At 34.4% G+C, this 23584-nt stretch overlaps 2 protein-coding genes across 2 annotated transcripts in view; one reads left to right on the forward strand and one right to left on the reverse strand.

Moving 5' to 3' along the window:
• LOC136026573 (pyridoxal phosphate homeostasis protein-like) overlaps positions 1-4933 on the reverse strand; it is a 32720-nt gene extending 27787 nt beyond the window's left edge. Inside the window, exon 1 of the mRNA XM_065703274.1 lies at positions 4782-4933. Coding sequence (XP_065559346.1) covers positions 4782-4853 — 72 coding nt within the window. The 5' untranslated portion in view covers positions 4854-4933. The remainder of the gene's footprint in view (positions 1-4781) is intronic.
• A 2144-nt stretch (positions 4934-7077) lies between these two features.
• Positions 7078-22448, forward strand: LOC136026575 (large ribosomal subunit protein eL43). The gene is made up of 3 exons (XM_065703280.1): positions 7078-7213; positions 18007-18135; positions 22232-22448. Exons 1-3 carry the CDS (start codon positions 7211-7213, stop codon positions 22376-22378), a joined length of 279 nt encoding a protein of 92 aa, XP_065559352.1. The 5' UTR covers positions 7078-7210; the 3' UTR covers positions 22379-22448.
• The last annotated feature ends 1136 nt before the right edge of the window (positions 22449-23584 follow it).

The following is a 23584-nucleotide window of genomic DNA, read 5'->3' on the forward strand; positions in this document are numbered from 1 at the left end:
TACCATGTCAACTTATGGGCCATTTTGTGACCAAACACCGTATTGGTTATAACTAGGTTGTTATACCTACAAAATTGCAAAAGCCTATAGCCATTACTGTTTTCTTTTCCTACACCAAATTTACCTAGGATACCATCTATCCCTATTTCTACCAACCTGGGCATTAAAATCTCCTAGCAAAAACACCATATTTCTACCTGGTACCCTGTCTATTTGCTCCTGTAAAAGTAAGTAAAATTCATCTGAGTCACTAGTATCTCCATCAGTTGGTTCAATGGGGGCATATACTACTATAACTGATACCCTAAACTTTTTAGTCATAAAATGAGCAATTAGTATTCTAAAATTAATACCTTCCCAGCCTAAACAAGACTTAGCAGCTTCCTTATTCATCATGAGCCCTACTCCCTGTCTATGTACCCCATCCTTCCTGCCTGAGTAAACAAATTCTATGTCACCGTTTCTGTGTCGGCTGACGTCATGAAATTAGTTGTCGTCATTTTTGTTATGACGATGCTTAGTATATTGTAAAACACATTAATTTGGTTAATAATATACCATTTAAAACACCAAAATGAACATGCTGGAGTAGTCACTTGGTGAGAGAGGGTGTCAGAACGGAGAATGAAGGTCCCAGGTTCAAATCCTGGTTAGGCTAAAAAAGGTAAAAAACTAAAAACTAAAAAAAAAACTGAAAAAACTAAAAAAAGGCAAAAACTACAAAAAAAATAAAAACTAATAAAAAAAATAAAAAAGCTGAAAAACTAAAAAAACTAAAGAAACTAAAAAAAGGAAAAAAACTTAAAAAACTAAAAACTAAAAAAAAACTAAAAAAAAGGAAAAAACTGAAAAATAGAAGAGAAAAAGAAAACTAATAAAATTAAGAATAAAAATAAAAAAAAATAAAAAAGATAAAAACTAAAAAAAAAGAAAAAAAAACGAAAAAAAACTAAAAAAGCTAAAAAAAAAAGGTAAAAACCAATAAAAAACTAAAAAGAAAAAAAGGTAAAAAACTAAAAAAAATTTTCATCTAAAAAACTAAAAAAAACTAAAAAAGGTAAAAACTAAAAGAACTAAAAAAGAAAAAAAAAACTAAAAAAAGGAAAAAAACTGAAAAATAAAGGAGAAAAAGAAAACTAAAAAAATATAAATAAAAATAAAAAAACTAAAAAGATAAAAACTTAAAAAAAAAACTAAAAAGAAAAAAGAAAAAAACTAAAAAACCTAAAAAAAGGTCAAAACCAATAAAAAAAACTAAAAGGAAAAAAAGGGAAAAAATTAAAAATTTATTTCATCAGGGTGCACAGGGGGATATATAAATGACGATGGCGACTCAGGAAATGGTCGTTTAGCAATCACCATCAACAAAGCTCAAGGGCAATCATTAGAATCATGAGGTATAGATCTGAATACGGATTGTTTTCCCATGGACCATTATATGTTGCATGTTCAAGAGTCGGTAAACCTGACAATCTATTTATATACACAGACAATGGGACAGCAAAGAATGTTGTATATTCGCAAGTTTTACGTAGTTAAAAACATATATATATATATATATATATATATATATATATATATATATATATATATATATATATATATATATATATATATATATATATATATATATATATATATATATATATATATATATAGATATATATATATATATATCTATATCTATATTCACAGGTGGGACATAGGGACACAAATACAATGGCGCGTAACTAATATGGCGCGTAACGACTTACGCGCGCGGGGGGGCTTGGGGGGGGGGGGCGCGAAGCGCCCCCACCAACTAGGTGTTGGGGTGGCGCGAAGCGCCACCCCAACAGCTAGTATATATATATATATATATATATATATATATATATATATATATATATATATATATATATATATATATATATATATATCTATATATATAAAAATAAGTTGTCTGTCTGTCTGTGGATCAGGTGACGTCATGTTTCTGTGTTGACTGACGTCATGAAATTAGTTGTCGTCATTTTTGCTTTGACGGTGACGTCATTAAAGATATTTAAGACATATATGTTCACGTAGAAATCTATTAATGTTTAAGTTTAAAATGACTGATGAACTTACAATGGCAAAAGCCGATGAAGATGCTCAAAGAGCCTATGCCAAAAAACTTGCTGCTGATAGAGAAAGTCAGAAAAGAAAGCGTGCCGAGGAATCAAAAGAACAGCAAGGAAACAGGCTTGAGGCTAAAGAACGCAAAACCGCGCAGTTAGATGAAGATCCACCTGGACAGCGAGAGTCAAAACATATCAAAATTGAAAATGATAGCGATGATGATTGGGTTTGGGGTTTTGACTTGGATAAGGTCATCAATGCCTACCAGATTTTAGTTAAAAAAACAAAGGTTCGGCGATATGTATTTCATAGTGAAGCTGAAAAATAAAGAAGAAAAAGAAAACTGAAAAAAGAAAAAATGTAAAAAACTAAAAAATACTAAAAAGAAAAAACACTCAAAGAGAAATTACAGACCGGGACACGAATGAAGACCGGGACAGAGGGAAGCTATAACGGTGACTTCAGTAAAGATATTTAAGACATATATGTTCACGTAGAAATCTATTAATGTTTAAGTTTAAAATGACTGATGAACTTACAATGGCAAAAGCCGATGAAGATGCTCAAAGAGTCTATGCCAAAAAACTTGCTGCTGATAGAGAAAGTCAGAAAAGAAAGCGTGCCGAGGAATCAAAAGAACAGCAAGGAAACAGGCTTGAGGCTAAAGAACGCAAAACCGCGCAGTTAGATGAAGATCCACCTGGATAGCGAGAGTCAAAACATATCAAAACTGAAAATGATAGCGATGATGATTGGGTTTGGGATTTTGACTTGGATAAGGTCATCAATGCCTACCAGATTTTAGTTAAAAAAACAAAGGTTCGGCGATATGTATTTCATAGTGAAGCTGAAAAATAAAGAAGAAAAAGAAAACTGAAAAAAGAAAAAATGTAAAAAACTAAAAAATACTAAAAAGAAAAAACACTCAAAGAGAAATTACAGACCGGGACACAAATGACGACCGGGACAGAGGGAATATAAATAACGACCGGGACACTCAAAGAGAAATTACAGACTGGGATACCGGGAAACAAATGACGACCGGGACACAGGGAATATAAATGACGACCTGGACACAGGTATTTAAGCATATCGTTCAAGGACAAATTTTTAATTGTAAGAAGACCGTTGAAAGAGAAATTTCTAATTGTAAAATGACTGAAGAACCTACAATGGCAACACCCGAGGAAGCTGCTCAAAACGAATGTATTCAAGCCGAAGTAGCTGAGTTGGTAAAGCGTTATGTTTCAGGTTCTAGGTCCGAGAGGCTCCAGGTTTGAACCTTGGCTTTAGCATTAATACAAAAGAAGAAAAAACTAAAAAAGGTAAAAACTACAAAAAAACTAAAAAGAAAATATATATATATTTATATATATATATATATATATATATATATATATATATATATATATATATATATATATATATATATATATATATATAAAAATAAGTTGTCTGTCTGTGTAACGATGACTCTGGTCAAACATTTTCAGATCAATTGCTGGCAACTGGAAACGGAAAGCTCCCAGTAGTGGGAAAGCCAAGAATGTTGTATATTCGCAATTTTTACATAGTTTGAAACACATATATAAATCTATCTATATTCACAGGTGGGACACAGGGACACAACTACAATGGCGCGTAACGACTTACGCGCGTGGGGGGGCTTGGAGAGGCGCGAAGCGCCCCACCAACTAGGTGTTGGGGTGGCGCGAAGCGCCACCCCAACAGCTATTATATATATATATATATATATATGTGTGTGTATGTGTGTGTGTGTGTTTGTGTGTAAAGTCAGAGCTGTTCCTGGGTGGGGGACAGCCAGGTTGGGATCCCTGGATACTTCAGCTGAGGGAGCAGTTGCAGTGGTTAGGGGATTGCCTAACTGATCAAATTTTTAACTTTCATTTGTTTTTGTTTTTTTGCTTGTATTTGAATTGGGTTAGAAGCACGGTAAATTAGTTTTTCTCAGATACCACCAACCTTATGAGTTGTTCTTTCAACAGTTACAATTCAGCTAGATTACCTTATCTTAATATTCCTCTGACTGCAAAATCCTTCTCCTTTATTGATATTTTCAAAACTAACGAAATTCACCCTGTGTGCATGTCTACTTTCGTCGTGATCAGATAATATTCACAATGCAAAGGCTCATAACATGTTATGTTAACTTTTCGCTCTGAGGCCAGAACCCAATGCTCACAAAAAAGGTGCCAGAATTATTTGCATTTGTTATCTTTATTGGGATGGTAAATGTTCTACATACCTTCATTTTGAAGGAATGGTGATGAAAATCTAGAATGGGGTACCCACAAATGAGAGGGGGGCACTCATAGTCTAAGACAAAGTATAGTTATATTGCAATCCAAGTCTCTAAAAATTATGGAAAAAACAGGATTTTTTTTTAATTTCAAGCAAATTCAATTTTTAGCCCAAAAGTAGCATGATTTGAAACATTGTAGCCTAAAAACTAGCCTCGCGGGTTTTAACTCACTTGTCACAAGAGGCTGAAAATTTAACAGCCCAATTGGCGGGAAATAGCTGATTTGGCAACACAGAACTGAAATGGTATAGACTTTTTCTTTGGCTTGATTTTTATGCCATCAATGTTTTACGAAGTAGATGGCACTAAATAATTTACACTAAGCCCTACAAAAAGTATTGTTTTTAGTTCAAGTTACCGAAGTTCTCTTTGCTGTTGCAGCAGCTACACGTCTCCTAACTGAGGTTAAAGCTTCTGATATTGCCGACATTACATTCACAAAAATATATTAAATACTCCAGGTCGCAATCCAATTCTGCACAGTGTTGCCAGCTCAATCACTGTTGTGTCAAAACGACTAAAAAGACATATCCCTAGGGTTACCCACGAGGTCCCTAAGAATGCAAATTTGTTCCTGATTTTGTGAATTGTTCTAAGCGAGAGAATCGTAGACTCTTTCGCACTCTTACGCGCAATAGCATATGTTACTCAAAAGTAAGATAAAACCAAAAAGTAGTACCTGTTAAAATATTGTCAAACTCAAAATCTTGTTGAACACCAATTCATAAAATAGTTTTACATGAGCATGGCTAGAAATAATGCAAGAAGGGAGGGTACATCGCTTTAAAGCTTTTATTGGCAAAGTAAAAGTACCTTTACATCGGCAAAGTAGACCTATCACCCTAGTATTATTGGAAGGTAACAAATTTAATGTTGGAAAGAACCGCACTAAGAGGTAAGACTGTTTCTGGTTGGCAAATTCTTATTCCGGACTAATCAAGAACCATTTAACCTTCTTACCATGTGTTACAGAATGGCAATGTAACATTTGTGTTAGCCTTTGACCCTGGCTTTCATAAAGTTGGTTTGCATATGAAATTCTTGTGCAACCTGAATTATTTCTTTCCTGACCAGTCATAGATACCTTACACATCCTTTAACGCAAATTATTATATGCAAAGCCGAAGGTAAAACTTCTATTCATTTTGCTTTTGATAGATTTTTTAGGAGAGCATGTATCCAATCTTAACATTTTCCCACAATAATATGTGAATTCAACTGCTGCTGAATTTCAAAATCAAAAACCTTGCTTATTTTCATCATTCAGTTTCATAAATATCTTTAAAACCAAAATATAGCATAGAAGATTAAGCTTGTTTTAGCATCATCCACTGACGCCTTTTCCTTTTCCCCAAACCCTTCCCTCATTAATTTTGGCTCCTCTCTACCTGGATATTTAAACATAATTTCTTTTGGTGTTTCCATTGAAAAATGTAATTTTTAGTATTTTCTTAGGGAAAAAAGAAAGCCGCCACCGCTCATGTATTAGTGCCTTCACAAAAACAGACTTTACTTTAAAAGAAGAAGAAGAGAGTCCCAATATTTTCAAGGAGAAAGATCGCATAGCATATACAAGTGTATCCCACTTTAAATTGTTTCACTGCGGTACAATTAACCGACCACTTGAAAGGAAGAAAATGGCCTTTGGAAAAATAAATTAGGAATTGAATTGAACAAAAAAATTCAAATGAGTGTTCAAACAAAATTATTCAAACCAATATTTGTGTGAACCCTGATGCTAATAATTTAATTTTTTGTGATATTTGTAGTATCTTTTTTGCATACCACAACGAACTAGTAAATCTTCAAAAAATTCACAAGATTTTTACATCAAAGAATGGGTCAAAATTCTTGATTGTTGATTGATGATACTCTTTTCAACCAACTTTTCTTTTCATACTCAATTAAACTAGGACTAAAATAACATATAAACTCATTTAATACCTTACTTGAAGCCTTAAAAATGCGCGACATATCTTTGAGGAATATCAGACACAATTTCAATTAGACATCATTTAATTACGATCGGGAAAGATAAAAAGGGAATTTGGAAAGAAGAGGAAACATTATTCATCCAAAGTTAACACAAGTGTCTGTTTGACAACTAGCTAAGTGCCGAAAAAATAATATGTCACTGTTTATATTCACAGAGAAACCTCCAATAGAATGATGTCAATAACAGAGAGTAAATTTCCCTTCCCCAGATGTTTTTGGTAGCTTTCTTCACCCTAAGTTTTGAAAAATAAACTTTTTTCGGGTGTTTCAATTGAAAAACGTTTTTTTTATCTTTATTGGAAAATTACAAAAAAGAATGCCATGAGTTGACGCCACTGCTTTAGCTTTTCTGCATATTACAAAGATCAGTTGTATGGTAGGTATAGATGAACAACACAGAGCGTGCATTAGGGAAAACATAAATCTTTTTTGCAATTTCAATTAAATAATTTTCTGAAAATTAAAGTCTGAAGTCTAATAAATGGGCGTGACCATAGATAAAAAACATGTGATACAATTATATGAGTGCCACATCTTCCAATGTTGAAAAAGGATGGGATATCCATATGACTTTTTGCTATACATGGTCACGTTATTTCATGCTAGCAGCCCGAGAAACTTGAATTCAGTTGGATGTCTGTATTACATATTTTTTGTCTGTGGGCATGCCTGTCTTTTCACTCGTTTTTCGTCATCTGAAACTGAATTTGAGTTTTCGAATGAACAACGCTGACATAAATTTTTGCACAGTGGAAGAAACAATTAATTTGCCCTAAATTAACAATTTTAGAAATGGTGAGTTATCCTAATCCATCGGAGTTACCTTACATTATTTTGAAGAATTATTACCTTGTGGTTTACAAGTTGTTAAGATAGTATTTTGGTTTTATAATATGAAAAGATGATTGGATTTGCTGCTATCTGTAAATGAAACTGACCGGACTTGATAGGCTTTATTTAATGGGTCCCAATTTCCTTAGAAATGTCTGGTGTTGAATGCATCTGTTAAAGTGGAGAAGGATATTTTCCCCCTATTCCATGTTTGATGCTCATTCTAAATATGACTGATTTTCTAATAATGCACCCTGTCTGTTCTCTAGACAATGCCTAGTCTTGGACCAATATCTTGCTTTAAATTCATCTTTAGCTATGTTTTCAGGGTAAAATTCTAGTTAATTGACCTTGCTATGTTAGAAAGGGTTTAGGTTAGGAAAATGAAACTTTCAGGGATGAATCTACAGACTAAAGTATGTCCTTGGAAGGTATTTTGAAGGAACTACCTCCACTCCTTCTCCCTCTAGAGGGCCCTGACCTTTGATGACCTTTAAAAATATGTCTGTTATAAAAGTGAAACCTTGCAAAATAGATCTTCTGCTTAATTGAAGTACAACAAAATTGTTTTCAGCATAAATTTGCTCAATTCCATTTTATAAGGTTTTAAAGATATGCAAATACATTTCCTAAATTTTGAAGAAAAAAAAACATTGATATGGCTAACTCAATTCTACTCAAATAACAGGAGTTGTATTTTCATAACTAAAGGCAGAGAAAAAGCAACTAGTAACTGAAAATGGAGGTAAAATGTTGTTTTGTCAAAATTTCAATAGGTATAGACCTGTCATGTAGGCAAATTTCAGGGCCCTCTAGAGGGAGAAGGAGTGGAGGTGGGTACTTTAAAATACCTTCCTGGGACATACTTTAGCCTGTAGACCCATCCCTGGAAGTTTCATTTTCTTAACCTAACCCCTTTCTGAGATAGCAAGAAGTCAATTAACTAGAATTTTACTGTGTTCAGTAGGCTATTGACACTTAGGGTAAAATTCTATTGAAGCAACATTTTGCTAACTTTGACTGGGATAAATGGAACAGTAAAATTCTAGTTGATTGACTTAGTGCTATCTCAGGAATGGGTTAGGTTAGGAAAATGAAACTTTCAGGGATGGGTCTACAGGCTAAAGTATGTCCCAGATGGTATTTTGAAGTGCCTATCTCCACTCCTTCTCCCCCTAGATGACCCTGATCTTTGATGACGTTCAAAAATATGTGTTATAAAAGTGAAACCTTGCAAAATAAATCTTCTGCTTAATTGAAGTAGGCTACAACAAAATTGTTTTCAGCTTCATAACTTTGCTCAATTCCATTTTATAAGGTTTAAAAGATATTCAAATACATTTCCTAAATTTTGCAAGGAGTGGAGGTAGAGGTAAAATTCTAGTTAATTGACCTCTTGCAATCTCAGAAAGGGTTTAGTTTAGGAAAATGAAACTTTCAGGGATGAATCTATAGACTAAAGTATGTCCCAGAAAGGTGTTTTGAAGCAACTACCTCCACTCCTCCCTCTAGAGGGCCCTGACCTTTGATGACCTTTAAAAATATGTGTGTTATAAAAGTGAAACCTTGCAAAATAGATCTTCTGCTTAATGGAAGTACAGCAAAATTGTTTTCTGCTTCATAACTTTGCTCAATTCCATTTTATAAGGTTTTAAAGATATTCAAATAGATATCCTAAATTTTGAAGAAAAAAAAAACATTGATATGGCTCAAAATTCTACTCAAATAACAGGGATTGCATTTTCAGAACTAAAGGCAGAGAAAAAGCAACTAGTTACTGAAAATGGAAGTAAAATGTTGTTTTTTTGTCAAAATTTCAGTAGGTTTACCTTAAATTGCATTTGCCAGCAAGATAAGATGGTAGATCCTCCTGTAGTTCTTGCTGGTGGTGAGTGATGTAATTATGTTGGCTTAGCTTCCCAGTCCAGCCTCCACTAAGCCCTCTCCCAGTCCCTGTCAACTAGCCTAGAAGGAGTGGGGAGTCTCAGCTTGGATGGTAGACTTGGATAGGCTATTCCAGAGGGGGACCACCCAAATAGAAAAGAAGCCACTTCATTCCAACATCCAGGCAGGTGAAGCTTCAGAATGTGACAACTTGTATTGTTAGCCAGGGAGGGGATGAAGATCTGGTTCAGATGACTGGATTTGAAAATTGCGCATGCCATGATCACATCTCCTCTATATCTTCAATATGTGAGGGTTGGAATGTCAGAGACCTCAGACAATCCTGGTAAGGGGCAGTATTTAAGCCACAGACCAGTTTGGTTGCTCTCCTTTGGACACTTTCAAGGGCTCTTGTGTCCATTTTATTTTGGGGAAAGGCCAAACTCAAGGTGGAGACAGACAAGGGATTTATAAAGTTTTGTAACTACACATTACTTTCTGGTTACAAAAGAGCACTCAATGAGTCTGAGAGCTCAATTAGCTTTTGCAACCTGAGCCTGAGTGTGACTGTGGAATTTTAAATCCTTGTCCACAATGACACCTAAGTCTCTCTCCCCAGCAACTGCTTCCAACCAATCACACCCTAAATGGTAGGGATGGTGGGGGTTGTTGTGCCCCAAGTGCAGTACCTTGTATTTAGTTGCATTGAATTGTAGAGCCCAAGTTGATAACCAGGAGGATAGCCTGTTGAGGTCTAGCTGAATGCAGGCTCTTTTTTCTTCAGTTTCACCAGGCCTGATGAGCTTACAGTTGTCAGCATATAATGTTAAAAGGTTGCATAGATAGGTTGTACAGTTGTTAATATATATGCTGAACAACATTGGTCCAAGGATGGTTCCCTGTGGGATGCCACTTATAACCATGGAAGTGGAGGAGAAAACTGGATCGCCATTATCAGTGTAGATCATGCCACATTGACATCTTCCAGTATAGACCTGTCATGTAGGCAATTTTCAGGGCCCTCGAGGGAGAAGGAGTGGAGATGGGTACTTTAAAATAACTTCCTGGGACATAATTTAGTCTGTAGACCCATCCCTGAAAGTTTCATTTTTCTAACCTAAACCCTTTCTGAGATAGTAAGAAGTCAATTAACTAGAATTTTACCAAGGTTGGTACTTTAAAATACCTTCCCAGGATATACTTTAGCTTGTAGACCAAATGAATTTATCCCCCCTCCCTCCCCCTCTATATCTATCCGTTTAGGGTATATATTTGCACATTCAGGGGGGGGGGGTAAATTTTAAAATTACCTCTCATTTCCATCAGAAATCAACTTTAACCTACCCCTAATGTGTAAATATATACCCTTAATTGGTTTAAATAGGAGTGGGGGTAAAATTCGTTTAGCCTTTGGCAAAATTGATTATTATATTTTGAAAGAGCATAAAAAAGGCATTGAGTAGGCTAGTATGCTCCCTTTATTTATGTGTAAATAATATGAACAGAAAATATCAAAGTATGTCTTGGGAAGGTATTTTGACAAACCCACCTCTGCTAGAGAGTATTAACCTTTGATAACCTTTATAAAGCTGGTAAAATTCTATGTTACCTACTTCTGGCTATTTTGGAAAGGGATTAGGTTGTGAAAATGTGTCTACAGGCTAAAGTATGTCCTGGGAAGGTATTTTGGAGTACCTATATCCACTCCTCCCTAAAGAGGATCCTGAAATTTGCTATATGACAGGTCCAATACCTATTAAAACCTTGACAAAACAACATTTTAACTTAATTTTCAGTTATCAGTTTCTTTGGCTTTAGTTCTGAAAATGCAATTCCTCTTATTTGAGCAGAATTTTAGGTAAATATATGACTGTTCATATCATTGACTTACTAATAAAGCGAATATACTGCTCAATGCCTTTTCTATGCTCTTTATGAATATAATAATTACTTCTATCACAAAGTCAAATTTAAGCACTTTTTAGTTCTTAAAAATGACAAATTTTCATTTAAAGTATGAGTTATTTGGTTGTTTTTTGACAAAATAATACTGTTTTCTCAGTGCTCTTTTCTTGGTTGTTTTTGACAAAATAGTACTACATTTTCTCAGTGGCAAAAATTATTTATAAGGTTGGGTTTGGTCAAAAAGTGCTTAAATTTGAATTTGCAATAAAAGCAATTATTATATTCATAAAGAGTATAAAAAAAGGCAACAAGTGGTATATTCACTTTATTGGTAAGTCAATGATATGAACAGTCATATATTTACCAAATTTTAAACTATATCAATGTTTTTACCCAAAATTTAGGAGATGCATTTGCATATCTTGAAAACATTATACATTGGCATTAAGCTAAGTTTTGAAGCTGAATAGAATCTTGTTGTATTTCATTCAAGCAGAAGATCTATTTTGCAAGGTTTCACTTTTATAACACACATATTTTAATGTCATCAAAGGTCAGGAATCTCTAGAGAGAGAAGGAGTAGTAGTTGTAGTAGGTACTTAAAAATATCTTCCTAGGACATACTTTAACCTGTACACCCAACCCTGAAAGTTTCATTTTCCTAATATTACCCCTTTCCAATATAGCTGGAAGTAGCTAAAGAAGAATTTTACCAAAAAGCTTTGTTTAAAAAAGTGAAACCTTGCAAAATAGATCTTATGGTTAAATTTAGTAAAAGCAAAGTATTTTCAGCTTAAAAATTTTACTTGAATTACAGAAATTGTATTTTTAGAGCTAAAACTAGTGGAATACAAACTGAAAGTTAAGGTGTAATGTTACTTTGTCAAAATTCTAATAGATATAGACCTGTCAAGTAGCCAAGGCAAATTTATAATGCTTAGTTACCAGAAGAGGGTTAACATAGTAGCTTGGTAATATTTTTTCTGGAGTATGTTTTTGGCTTTGGATCCATTACTAAAAGTTTGATTTTCCTAACGTGGTCCCTTTCTATGATAGCAAAAAGTAGCTTGTATTTTACCAAACATAGACAGAACAGTTTTTCTGCTGTCCAAACAAAAACTATAGGCTAACAATTATCCCAACAAGTGTTAGCTAACATTGTTATAGAACACTTCTAACAAATTGAATGCTTGTTGGAAAATTTAAAGCAAAAGTATTTCTTTTAGCTAACAATTCTGTTTCTGCTGTCTAAATAAATAACTGTTAGCTAATATTGTAAGCAAATAATTGCAAAGCAAAAAAAACATGTAGTCTAGCCTATTAATATGAATTTATTCTGCTTCACAAATATTGTGTTTCCAAGATTAGACAGCATTTTCTAACTTTAGGCTCAAGCTTCAAATTTGGGTGAATTCTGCAATTAACTCACTAATTACCTTGAATCATACTTGCCAGCAATAGGATGATCCTGTTATTGTTAGTCAGTGAAAACCATTGTGTTGACTGATCCGGTGAGTCCCAAACTAATTGCCATGGCTTATTGAAGTATTCCTTGTCAACTGTTGATTTGAATCTATGAAATAGACATGCCTTCTTATTTACAATTACATCTAGAATCCAAATATACTATTTGTGTCAGAAATGAACTCTAGTGCCCCTTAGATTTAGACATTTTTGTTGAAAATTAGGCTCATCTGTTGACTATCAGTACACCTAAAACATTCAGTGTTATACATTGTAAAAATATATTTAAGTAGTAGAAGCCTAGAAATCAGGCTGTTGAGAAGACAGCATGTTAAATTTCATAAAATGCTGAATAATTGTAGGTGACATATTTTTATATGTGCTTTGTGTTCCTCAATTTGATCAGTGTTCAATTTGCAAGTTGAAACAAGAGTGCCACATGACAAAATGTATTGGAAATATTTAGTTTGGGCTATATATTTGTACATTAGAGGGAGGGGTAATGTATAGTAGAATTGTAATTGAAATTGATTAACTACAATTGTTCTGCCTAATTTTACCTTAAATTACAGCTTGGAGTAATCTAAGGATTTCCCCCTTGTATGCTCTGTGAAGAATTAAAGATGAGTTGAAGACTCATGGGCTTCCCAAACATATTTCTACTCAACATCACTCTATTCAGTGTTGACTCATAATTGAAAGTGTCAAGAAAAGTTGCAGAGACAGCATATTCTGACAGTCTATTCCAACAGTTGGTGACTGTTTGAAAAGAACTGATTTCTCTGGCAGAGTCTACATGACATCTTAGACAGCTTTTAGTGACATCTGGTAGAAGAGGTGGCAGCAATCAAGAATAAATCAGGGACAATGTTTGTCAAAATAAGTTTGGAGGCAGTTATGACATCCACCTTTATACTGCTTCTAGGATGAATTTGTGTTTTTTATAAAAGGAGGATGTAAGTATCATGCCAACTTCAAGTTTAGGTCAAACAAGAGCTTTATATAGGGTTGTCATGACTCCTGGAGAGCAGCTGCTGATAGTTCTCTTTATGGCTCCTAGGGTTTGGTTTGCTGAGGAAGCAGCCATTGAAGCATGAGAATCAAATTTAAGTTTCTCATCAGCCAAGACACCCAGATCTTTTTCAATGTGAAGAGCATTGAGAGTGTACCCAAAATGTAAGTTATTTTCTCCAAAATGAAGGACATGGCATTTAGATGTGTTAAAGCTCAAAAATGAGGCATTTGCCCAATTATCAAGCTAATTTATAATGTGTTGAAAAACATCTGTGTCAAGTTGGTTTCTGATACCACCAATAAGTTTGGAATCATCAGCATATAAAGTTAAATAATTGTGTACTACACTAGGGGCATCATTAATAGAAGAGTTTTTAGAGGGTAGGGCCAAGGATACTACCTTGCAGCACACCACTCTTGACTAGCAATGAATTGGAATAAATAAGCATTCCATGGGATGTGAATATTCTGACCTGTTGAGTCCTTTCAGCAAGAAATGTCTTAATCCAGCCAACAACTTGGTTGTTTATTTCTTCAGCATGTAACTTGACAACAGTCTTCTGTGGCAGAACCTATCAAAGGCTTTGGCTGGGTCAAAGAGGGCAACATCATCAGGAATTATTGTCTATTAGATCTGTATCAAGATTGTTAGACTGCAGTAAATTTGTGTCAACAGATCTACCACTTTGGAAACCATATTGATAATGGTGAAGGATGCCATTGTTTTCAAGATGTTTAATAGTAGTGTCATTAACCATTCCTTCAATCACTTTGACAGCAGAAGAGGTAATACTGATTGGTCTGTAACTTGCAGCAGAATTTCTTTTTCCCTTTTTGAAAACAAAATTTTGTGGATAATTTGGAATAAACAAGAATTATTCTGTAAATGAGGAAGGCTGCTTCCATCTGAACCCATCAATTCAGGGTACTGATGGTTTAGTGTGTGGGGTTTTTGGCTATGACGATTTCATTGGTGTACTTTTTTTTACCAATTAAAAATTGTGATGCAAAACAGCTTTTGTGTAGCTAGAAGTTGTGCAGCTTTGATTGATTTTTGGAAGATTACTGCTAATGGGGCAGCCTAGATATCTTTAGTATGCTTGAGAAGCCTAGGATGAATATTGTCAAGTCCCTTGGATTTATTCATATTAATTGAAGCAAGTTTCTTATTCACCATGCATTAAATAGTTGGCATAGTGGCAGTGATAGTGTAAGAAAAGAGTGCAGGGGGCAGGACATCCTGACCAGTAAGAAATACTGAGGAAAATTGTTTGTTCAAGACTTATGCTTTACTTTTAGGTGTGGATATCACACATCCATTTTTCCACAAATCTGGAACTCAGTGTCTGCCTGTTTTTTAGTTGATGCATGCCTCCAAAAGAGTTTGAGATTTACCTTGATTTGTTGAGCCTATTTATTTTGTAATTTGATTTTAATTTTTAATATTATTTGTAACAAAATTTATGGCTACCCGGTATCTTTTGAAGCTACAGTAATTCCTATCTTTGTCAGGCTTTTTTCATGCTTTGAATTTTTTTTTTTTTTTTTGGATGAGATTACAAATAAAAGGAGTTAGACATGGCAGTGTTTTAGGCTGTTTAATCATCCTGACACTAGTATATCTCAATTCAGCATCAATTAATAAAGTGACAATCTATCCCATAGATTTCTTTAGTGACAACTATCTCAATCTTTAGCTTTGTAGATTGTAAACTGGCTCAGTAATTGGATTCAGCTGATAGAAAAGCTCTGATGGAGGCTCTATTCTTGTATAGTACACCACTATTGCGCTTGTATAATAGCCTACTAGCTTTTGGCCCAAGTCCCTCCTAGCTTAAAGGCTGTTGTACAAACTGTAGATTGTCAGTATAGTATGTCTATTGAAATTTATTGGTTGAGTTAAATTTTACAACTGCTTTAAAATTTTCTAAATTGTCTCTTTCTATTTTGATACATAAGCTCTAGTGAGCATTTTAGCCTCTCTTCTGGGAGGAGCTAAAAAGAGTAGCCCTTTGAAATCTTTGTGAACAATGCTAGGCTAGTTGGTTTGACCTGTCCATTGCCTTGAAATACTCTCTTATCAGAGTTCCTTTTTCTGTGGAAATAGAAAAAAATGGCAGGGGTTAAGGCCTGTCTGTACAAAGAAATATTGGCACTTCTGTTGTGAAAGAACAATGAAGGGACTGTGTGCTGGTACGTTATCACAATATGGCTTTCAGTTGTCTGTGGTGTCTGGCTGGATGAGTTCAACCTTGTGTTTTATTCTTATGGACTATCACTAAAAACTTAAAAGAACTAGTGATAATTAAAAGAACTATCACTAGTTACTTTAAAGAACTAGATTCTCAAACTCATGATAAACATGTCTTTGGATCTTACAAAACAAGGAGCATGCTCTTGATCTTTGATTAGCTCATCCTGGGTTTCTCTGGGCAAGGGGCTGAGGGTCTCAGCTTTGTGGGTGGGGATAGGTTTAGTGGGAAAAAGGGGAGACAAAAAGAGTCGGGTTTCTCTGGGCAAGGGGCTGAGGGTCTCAGCTTTGTGGGTGGGGATAGGTTTAGTGGGAAAAAGGGAGAGACAAAAAGAGTCGTGGAGACTCATAAACATTCAATTGGGAAGGCTTTGAGTCATCCATTAAATGTTTAAAAATCCAATAGGTAAGAAGTTCCAGTTTTATCAACATTGAGAAAGTCTGCAAGATAGAAAAATCTTGAGTTGCTGTAAGACATTCTTGAATTGCAAATTAAATATAGGATAAAACTAAAACCTATATTACTGGGGCAAAGGCAAAAATTTGTAAAAACCCACAAGAAATATATTTGATCACTTCTTATGTTTATAAACTTCTAGTTAATATTCCAACATTTTTTTTTTTTAGACAATAATCATAAAGAGATACAACAATGTGAAATCGCCTGTCTAATTTAACCATCAGATTAAATTGAATAAAAGTTTGTGTCTTGAGCAGGTTTATATTCAAAAATTAAAATAGTCAACTATTTAAGCAAATAAATTTACAAAATCTCCAAAAAAAAATGTCATAAATTTACGAAATTAAGACAATGTTACCATTAAGTTTTTATTGTCTCAATGAAGATGCTCTCATTGGACTACATTAGAATTCTCTCAAACCAGTGAATAATTTATCACATAAACAATTCTTTGAGTTTTCAGACGCCTTGGTAATTTTTAGCTATTTTAATGATCACAGAAGAGAAAAAACTGGAGCAGAAGTATGTTGGTCAAGTACAAAAAAATGACTGGCGCTAAACTTGTTTTGCTTTGATTGTATGTGCAGGAATGAAGGAAGGAACATCTATGTTTAGATTTACAAACTGAAGAGGTGGTTGGTTGTGATGAGAATGAAAAAGCCATATGACCATAATTTGCCATATGTCAATGTGGCATAAAAACCATATTTCATGTGGCAAGTAAAAGCATGTTAGTGAGGAATATTTTCTTTTGCTGTGTCTCAATCTCTGTTTTGCCCCAGAGCTTTGTGGTCTAAGTTCTAACTTTTTTTTAATAATTAACCCAGTTAAACCTCTTAGAAAAATAAATGCAATTAGTGAAGTCTGCTAATCAAGTGTAAATTGGAAGATAATACCCCCAAGATTTTATTTCCCCTGCCCCCTTTATGCTTAAAAAACTTTCTGGTATTTTCATTGGATGAAAATGATACTGAAGCATCTCTAAAAATACAATAGCATAAATTTTCTTAATTCATATCAGGCAAATTTGGGACTAGATTTTGGTTTGAACAAACTTCTCTCTCTCTCCCCTCCTCCATTTTTGTTCTTGTCTTTTCTGAATATTTCTTGTTTCATAGCTATCTATTGGTTAATCCTTTTTTGACAGAACTATATAATTTTGTTTGTGATTAGAGTAGATAAGAACACAAGAAAATTTCTCCTTATGTAACAGTTTTTAATATAATTTTAATAATAGTGTGTCCTTTGGACCAATCTAAAAGGGAATCCCTTGTCGATTGTGCATAGGTGTCCTGAACCTGCCTAATTTCATTATGTTGAAATATTAGCCTCTGTCTGGACATGTAGGTGGGGGGGGGGGTTCTGAGTTTTTGACAAAAAAAGCAACTGAGAAACCTAAGCTATCCATTTGTTTACTACTTTATGCATCAGAAATAATCAAATTTTATCATAATATAATATTTTATTGATATTAAATTAGAATATTTAGCATATTAATTATGTTTGCATTAATATGAGCGTAAAAAAAATATAAGTTTTTAAATATTTTGATAATAATATTATCAACATAAAATCAATAGTAATATTATTAATATAAAGTTAATAGTATTGAACAGCTGAGATTACTTATTACCCTTTTTTTTTACTTTTTACTATTACTATTATTTTCACTTTTATATTACGATTACTATTATTTTCACAATAAATTTTGGCTTTTTTAAAGCAGTTTTTAATTGTTTTTCCTTCTAAAAAAATATATGAAAGTTGTCCATTTTTTAGGCAAAACGCACCAAGAAGGTTGGAATCACTGGTAAATATGGTACCCGTTATGGTGCCTCCCTTCGTAAAATGGTGAAGAAAATGGAAATCACTCAACATGCCAAATACACCTGCACCTTTTGTGGAAAGGTAAGTTGGTAGTTTTATTTAGTAATTGCATTCAACAGTAGAGGATCAGCCCAAAAATTCTGTTCACTATTTTGACCATTTTAATATCTGCTGTAAATTAAAGACTGAAAATCATCTTAGAATGTTGTTCACAAAACTTTTTGAAAGCAATTCAAAAAATTAGTTTTAATATATATATATATATATATATATATATATATATATATATATATATATATGTATATGTATATATATATGATAAAATTCAAATACCTCTGCTCAACTGCTATAGCCATCTGCCTTGATATGTTTATTTGTCATGTAGTACTGGCCAACTTGGTAAATAAAATTAAGAAAATTCAAACGTGTCTGAATTGCTGAAATCACCTACCTGGATAGAGCTCTATCTTCTAAAGAATTTTTAAAAATTGGTAATTTCAAATACCTTTTCCTAATTACTAGAATCACGTACCTTGATAAAAGTGCTTGTAATATAGAATTGGTAAAACTGATAAAATTTAAATACCTTTAATGATTTGTTGAAAGAAAGAACTCAAGCGCCACATCTATGCAGTTATTCCTTAGAGCATTTAGTGATCCTGTACAATTGCAAAATGTAATCGAAGTGCATAAAACATCCCTTTCTGGTGCTTCACCACAAGTTGAAAGGGGCGCTCCAAAGAGACAAAATTCTGAATCTATTAGCCGGAATGATTGTGCGGAATACAATTCAGCCACCTTTTTTTAGAAGTAGAGCCACAATAAATGAAAGCCAGATCGCACATTGTAAGCTATCTTTCCAAGATCAAAGTGATTGGCTGAAAGAATAGAGAGATCAGGGCCACGGTGTTGTGCAGGAAAGAATAAATATGGTGTATTGGAACATTCAAGGATGGACTGAAATGAAAATTAACAGTCTATTGGTATCGCAGTGCATGTTTGATATTGTAACATTATCTGAAACTTGGTTGGAAAATGAAATTCAATTTGAAAGATTTCGGTATGTTAGTGTCCATGGTAGAAAATCTAGGAATGGACGAATTTATGGTGGAGTTGCGGTTTTTGTATCTGAGAATTTGAGTCCAATGGCGGGGGAGTGTTTCTTGTAATCTGATATGGTTAAGATTTGAAGCCGATGAACGGTTAATTATTTTTGGTGCCGTTTACATCCCTCCAGAGTCAAACTCGTACAACAAGGAGGATATGTGGTGTATATTAGTGGGTGAAAAGCGTAAATTTTTTATTCAGTTTCCTTCCGATTCGTTTTGTGTTTTGGGGGGCTTTAATGGTTATGTTGGGACTTTTTGGGGTTATTTGGGATAATTTAGTAATTCATCTCCCTCTGAGGGTAAGTAAGGACCATAGTAGATGGAAGAATAATGAGGGTCGCAAAATTTTTGATTTTTGTGGTAAGGAAAATGTTGTTATTTCGAATGGAAGAGATGGGAAGGATGAAGGTGTAGGAAATTTTACTTGTTTTTCAGGAGCTTCTTTAAGTGTGATTGATTATATTTTGGTGCGTGTTCCTCTATAGCGTCTCTGTGTGGATTTCGAGGTGATGAGATTGTTAGGTTTGGATCACTTGCCTGTTAAGGCTGCTTTAGAGTGGGTTAGTTCTAAAAAACTTGCAGCTAATAGGGATAAGGAGAAAACAGGGAAATTGAGGATTTAGGGATTAGAAAGGCACTGAAAGTAATAGGAAAGAAGAGAAAGATTTTCAGAGTAGGGCGATAAGTGAAGAAGTTGAGCTGGAATTAGAGAAATGTTTGGTTTAATAGAGGAGTGGTTAGCATTAGTGGTTATGATTTTGTGGATATGAGGTAGCTTCAAAGTTAAATTGTTGAGTTAAGAATGGATGGGTATTTTGACGATAATTGTGAAAAAAACGCCAGGAAGTTTTAGAGGCACTACGGAAAGCGTGGGATAGCAAGTTAATTCGGAATAAGTATAAGAAAAGGTTGAAAATTAAGAAAAAAGAGTATGAAATTAGGACAGGGGAGCAACTGAAAAAAGATTATAGAGAAAGGGATATTAGGGCTTTTTGGCGTATAGTTAAGAAATCTTTGGGAATTATAGAGGTATAAGCCTAAGTAATGTGCTTAGTAAGGTTTTTGCAAAGATATTGTATCGTAGAATCGATAGTTGGATAGACCAAAATAGAAATTTATTTGATTCGAAGGCAGGTTTCAGAAAAGGCTATAGTCTTATAGATCTGATTTTTATTTTATTAGGGATGATTAGGAAGCAAGTTAAAGAAAAGAGGTTGGGCTATTTGTTGCATTTTTGGATTTTAAAAAGGGTGTTTGATGGAGTGGATAGAAGTTTAATGATAGAGTCATTGTTAGCACTAGGACTACCAAGCGTATTTGTTAAGATTATAGCATCTATGTATAATATAGTCAAGACTAGTACGGGTAGGCAAGGATTTATCTAGGGTTATTATGAGTAGACTTGGTGTTAAGTAGGGATGTACAATATCCCCCAGGCTATTTTCATTGTATACTAATGATTTTGAAGAACATTTGATAGGCAGAGGTGCCCCAATAATTGAGCTTTCAAGTGCAAGTGTTATAGCATTACTTTTTGTGGACAACATAGCATTAGTAGCAGAAAGTAAAGGAACATTTGCAACAACTGCTAGATATAGCATCTTCTTATTTTAGGAATAAGAAACTAGTATTAAACTAATAAAAAAGTCGGTGGCTATGGTTTTTATGAAAATTGGAGAACAGATAGATTCTCAGTGTCAGTTTACGTGTAAAGGAAGGACACTAGTCCGTGCAGATGAATTTCAGTACTGGTTTTAGGCTATCATCAGATGGGAAATGGAAGAAACATCTAAAGATGGTATAAAGTATGGGAAATTGACTACTAGGAATGTTAAGTAAAAGTAGTATTAAGGACATTAGGGATGTAGCACTGCTAAAGTATATTTTTTATGCAAAGGTTAGATCGGCTTTGCATTATGGGGCGGAGTTTTGGGGGTTTAATAAGGGGTGAAATATAGAAAGAATGCAGTTGTTTTTTAAGCGTATGTTAGACCTTAATAATAAGTTTAATGGGTTAGTTCTGAGAGGGGATATAGGAATAAAGTGTATGAGACAGAGTGGGTTAAGTAGTATGGTTAAATATTGGGAAGGGGGGTTCATCGATAGAAGATAATAGGCTAGTTAAACAGACATTTTTAATTATGCTTCAAGATAGGAGGAAGGATTCGTGGCCAAATCAGGAGAAGAATATATTAGACTTTTTAAGGCTAGGTAATTGCTGGAATGAGGGAAAGGGGATAGGAGAGATGGTAGGGACTGTATCTAGGTTAGTTGCTACTAGGCTAGAGTTTCAGGAAATTCAGGTTTAGCAAGCTGAGAAGGCCACCTCGGCGTCCTTTGGGCTATGTGCGGAGGTCAAGGAGAACTGGGGCGAAGAAATCTACCTAAAATGGGATTGGCTCTGGAAGATTTTAAATAGGTAATGTATGTAAGGGGGGATTTTAATCATTTTGAAGAACGTGGGAAATATTTAGGGAGAAATAAATTGAGGGATGGTCATTCAGTTGCCCTATATGTGGGGAGATGGATGATTCTTTCCATCATTTTTTAGGGGAATATAGGGAGTTGCCCTTGGAAATATTTAGTAAGGAGGCTGGAGAGGAGAGAATGGATTTCGGAAAATTTTCAGAAGTAGGTGTTACTTAAATATAAATAACATTGAAAAGTTCGTCCGGGTAGTTATGAGGAATCGTGATGATTTTCTTAAATAATCAGTTTTAGTGTCTTTTCAGTCTGTTTTTGTTGCTGTATTTTTTCGTTTGTTTTGTGTATGTCGCCATGGCCCAATTCGGCTTTCGTGTGAATAAATCTATCTATCTATATAAAGTGGAAAACACCCCTCTTATTATTTCCAAGGGTTTTTTATTTCAGGAGCAAATGGCTGTCATTGTGCTATCTACAATAAGTTTACTTGATTTTTCACTTCTGCTGGTTTTCTGTGCAAAAGTGATTTGAAAAATATCTTCTTTTTTTTTGTTCGATAATATTTTTCGGGTGTTAACTGGACCAAGAACATGGTTGACAACCCCTGTATACTAAATCTAGGATTAATAGTTTTCCGTTTTTAGGATGCCATGAAGAGAACCTGCGTTGGCATCTGGAGCTGCAAGAGATGTAGAAAGACTGTTGCTGGTGGCGCTTGGGTATATAGCACAACTGCAGCAGCAACCGTTAGATCAGCTGTTAGAAGATTGAGAGAAATGAAAGAACAATAATTTATTGTCGTTGGCTGCTTTTTCCTGATGTAATTTTATTTAAGTTTTAAAATACATGGAAGAAGTGGTATTGCTGCGTTGTTTTTCATTTTTTCTTCTTCTTCTGTTCAACCTTAAATATGTTTTTCAGTCAAGACTATTTGGCTATTTTTCCTATTGTCTCTTATATGTGTTGCTTTGAACTATTGTCTCTTTATATGAGTTGCGTTGGACTATTACGGGTGGTTCCCAGTTGTTTATCTTGAGATGGCTTGGTGTTGATTATATATCTCGCAGTAGCTCTTAATTTCGAGTTCAGCAGTCTGTGCGGGTTAGGTTATCCAGGCTATTGTCTGATGCTGGAATATTGTGGTGTTCGAAACCCTAAGAGTTAACTTTGAAGGACAGGCTCTAGAGGCGTCATCAAAGTGAGGAGGAGGGGGTTCGGCCAGTAGAATTGAGGAATTGATGGGAGAAAGCAGGTTTAGTCTATTTGAGCATGAATGGATTCTAGCATAAATTCTAGATTGGTGCTTATTGGTGAAAGGAAAGAAAATTGGTTTCCTGTTAGACAGACTTCTGATAATCCCCATTGAAATATGTATATATCTGAGGAGGATTGAGTATCCCTCTTGGATGTTCATTTTTTTTTTTAATATTTTGCTGTTTTATCGGCACAATGATCACCCATTATACCTCAGTGGCTTCGGATATATTAGAATTTTGTTATTATGCCTTTTGAAGTGAAAGTGCGTTTCGTTCTTGTTTCTTCTTTCTATACATGGCTTACGAATCAAGAAATCTGCGTTTGTGTGTGTGTGTGGGGGGGGGGGGTGTCTCGCAAATAATTATTTGTTTAATTAGCAAAAAAATTACAAGTCAATGCGAAACGGTATTACGCACTATTTCTTAACTTTGTAGGAGACAAAAAACAAACAAGCCACCTCAGTGGCTTCGGATATATTAGAATTTTGTTATTAGGCCTTTTGAAGTGAAAGTGCGTTTCGTTTTGTTTCTTCTTTCTATACATGGCTTACGAATCAAATCTGCGTTTGTTTGTGTGGGGGGGGGGGGGTTCTTGCAAATAATTATTTGTTTAATTAGCAAAAAAATTACAAGTCAATGCGAAACGGTATTACGCACTATTTCTTAACTTTGTAGGAGACAAAAACAAACAAGCCACCTCAGTGGCTTCGGACATATTAGAATTTTGTTATTAGGCCTTTT

Source organism: Artemia franciscana, chromosome 4 (assembly GCF_032884065.1).
Source record: "Artemia franciscana chromosome 4, ASM3288406v1, whole genome shotgun sequence".
NCBI lineage: Eukaryota > Metazoa > Arthropoda > Branchiopoda > Anostraca > Artemiidae > Artemia > Artemia franciscana.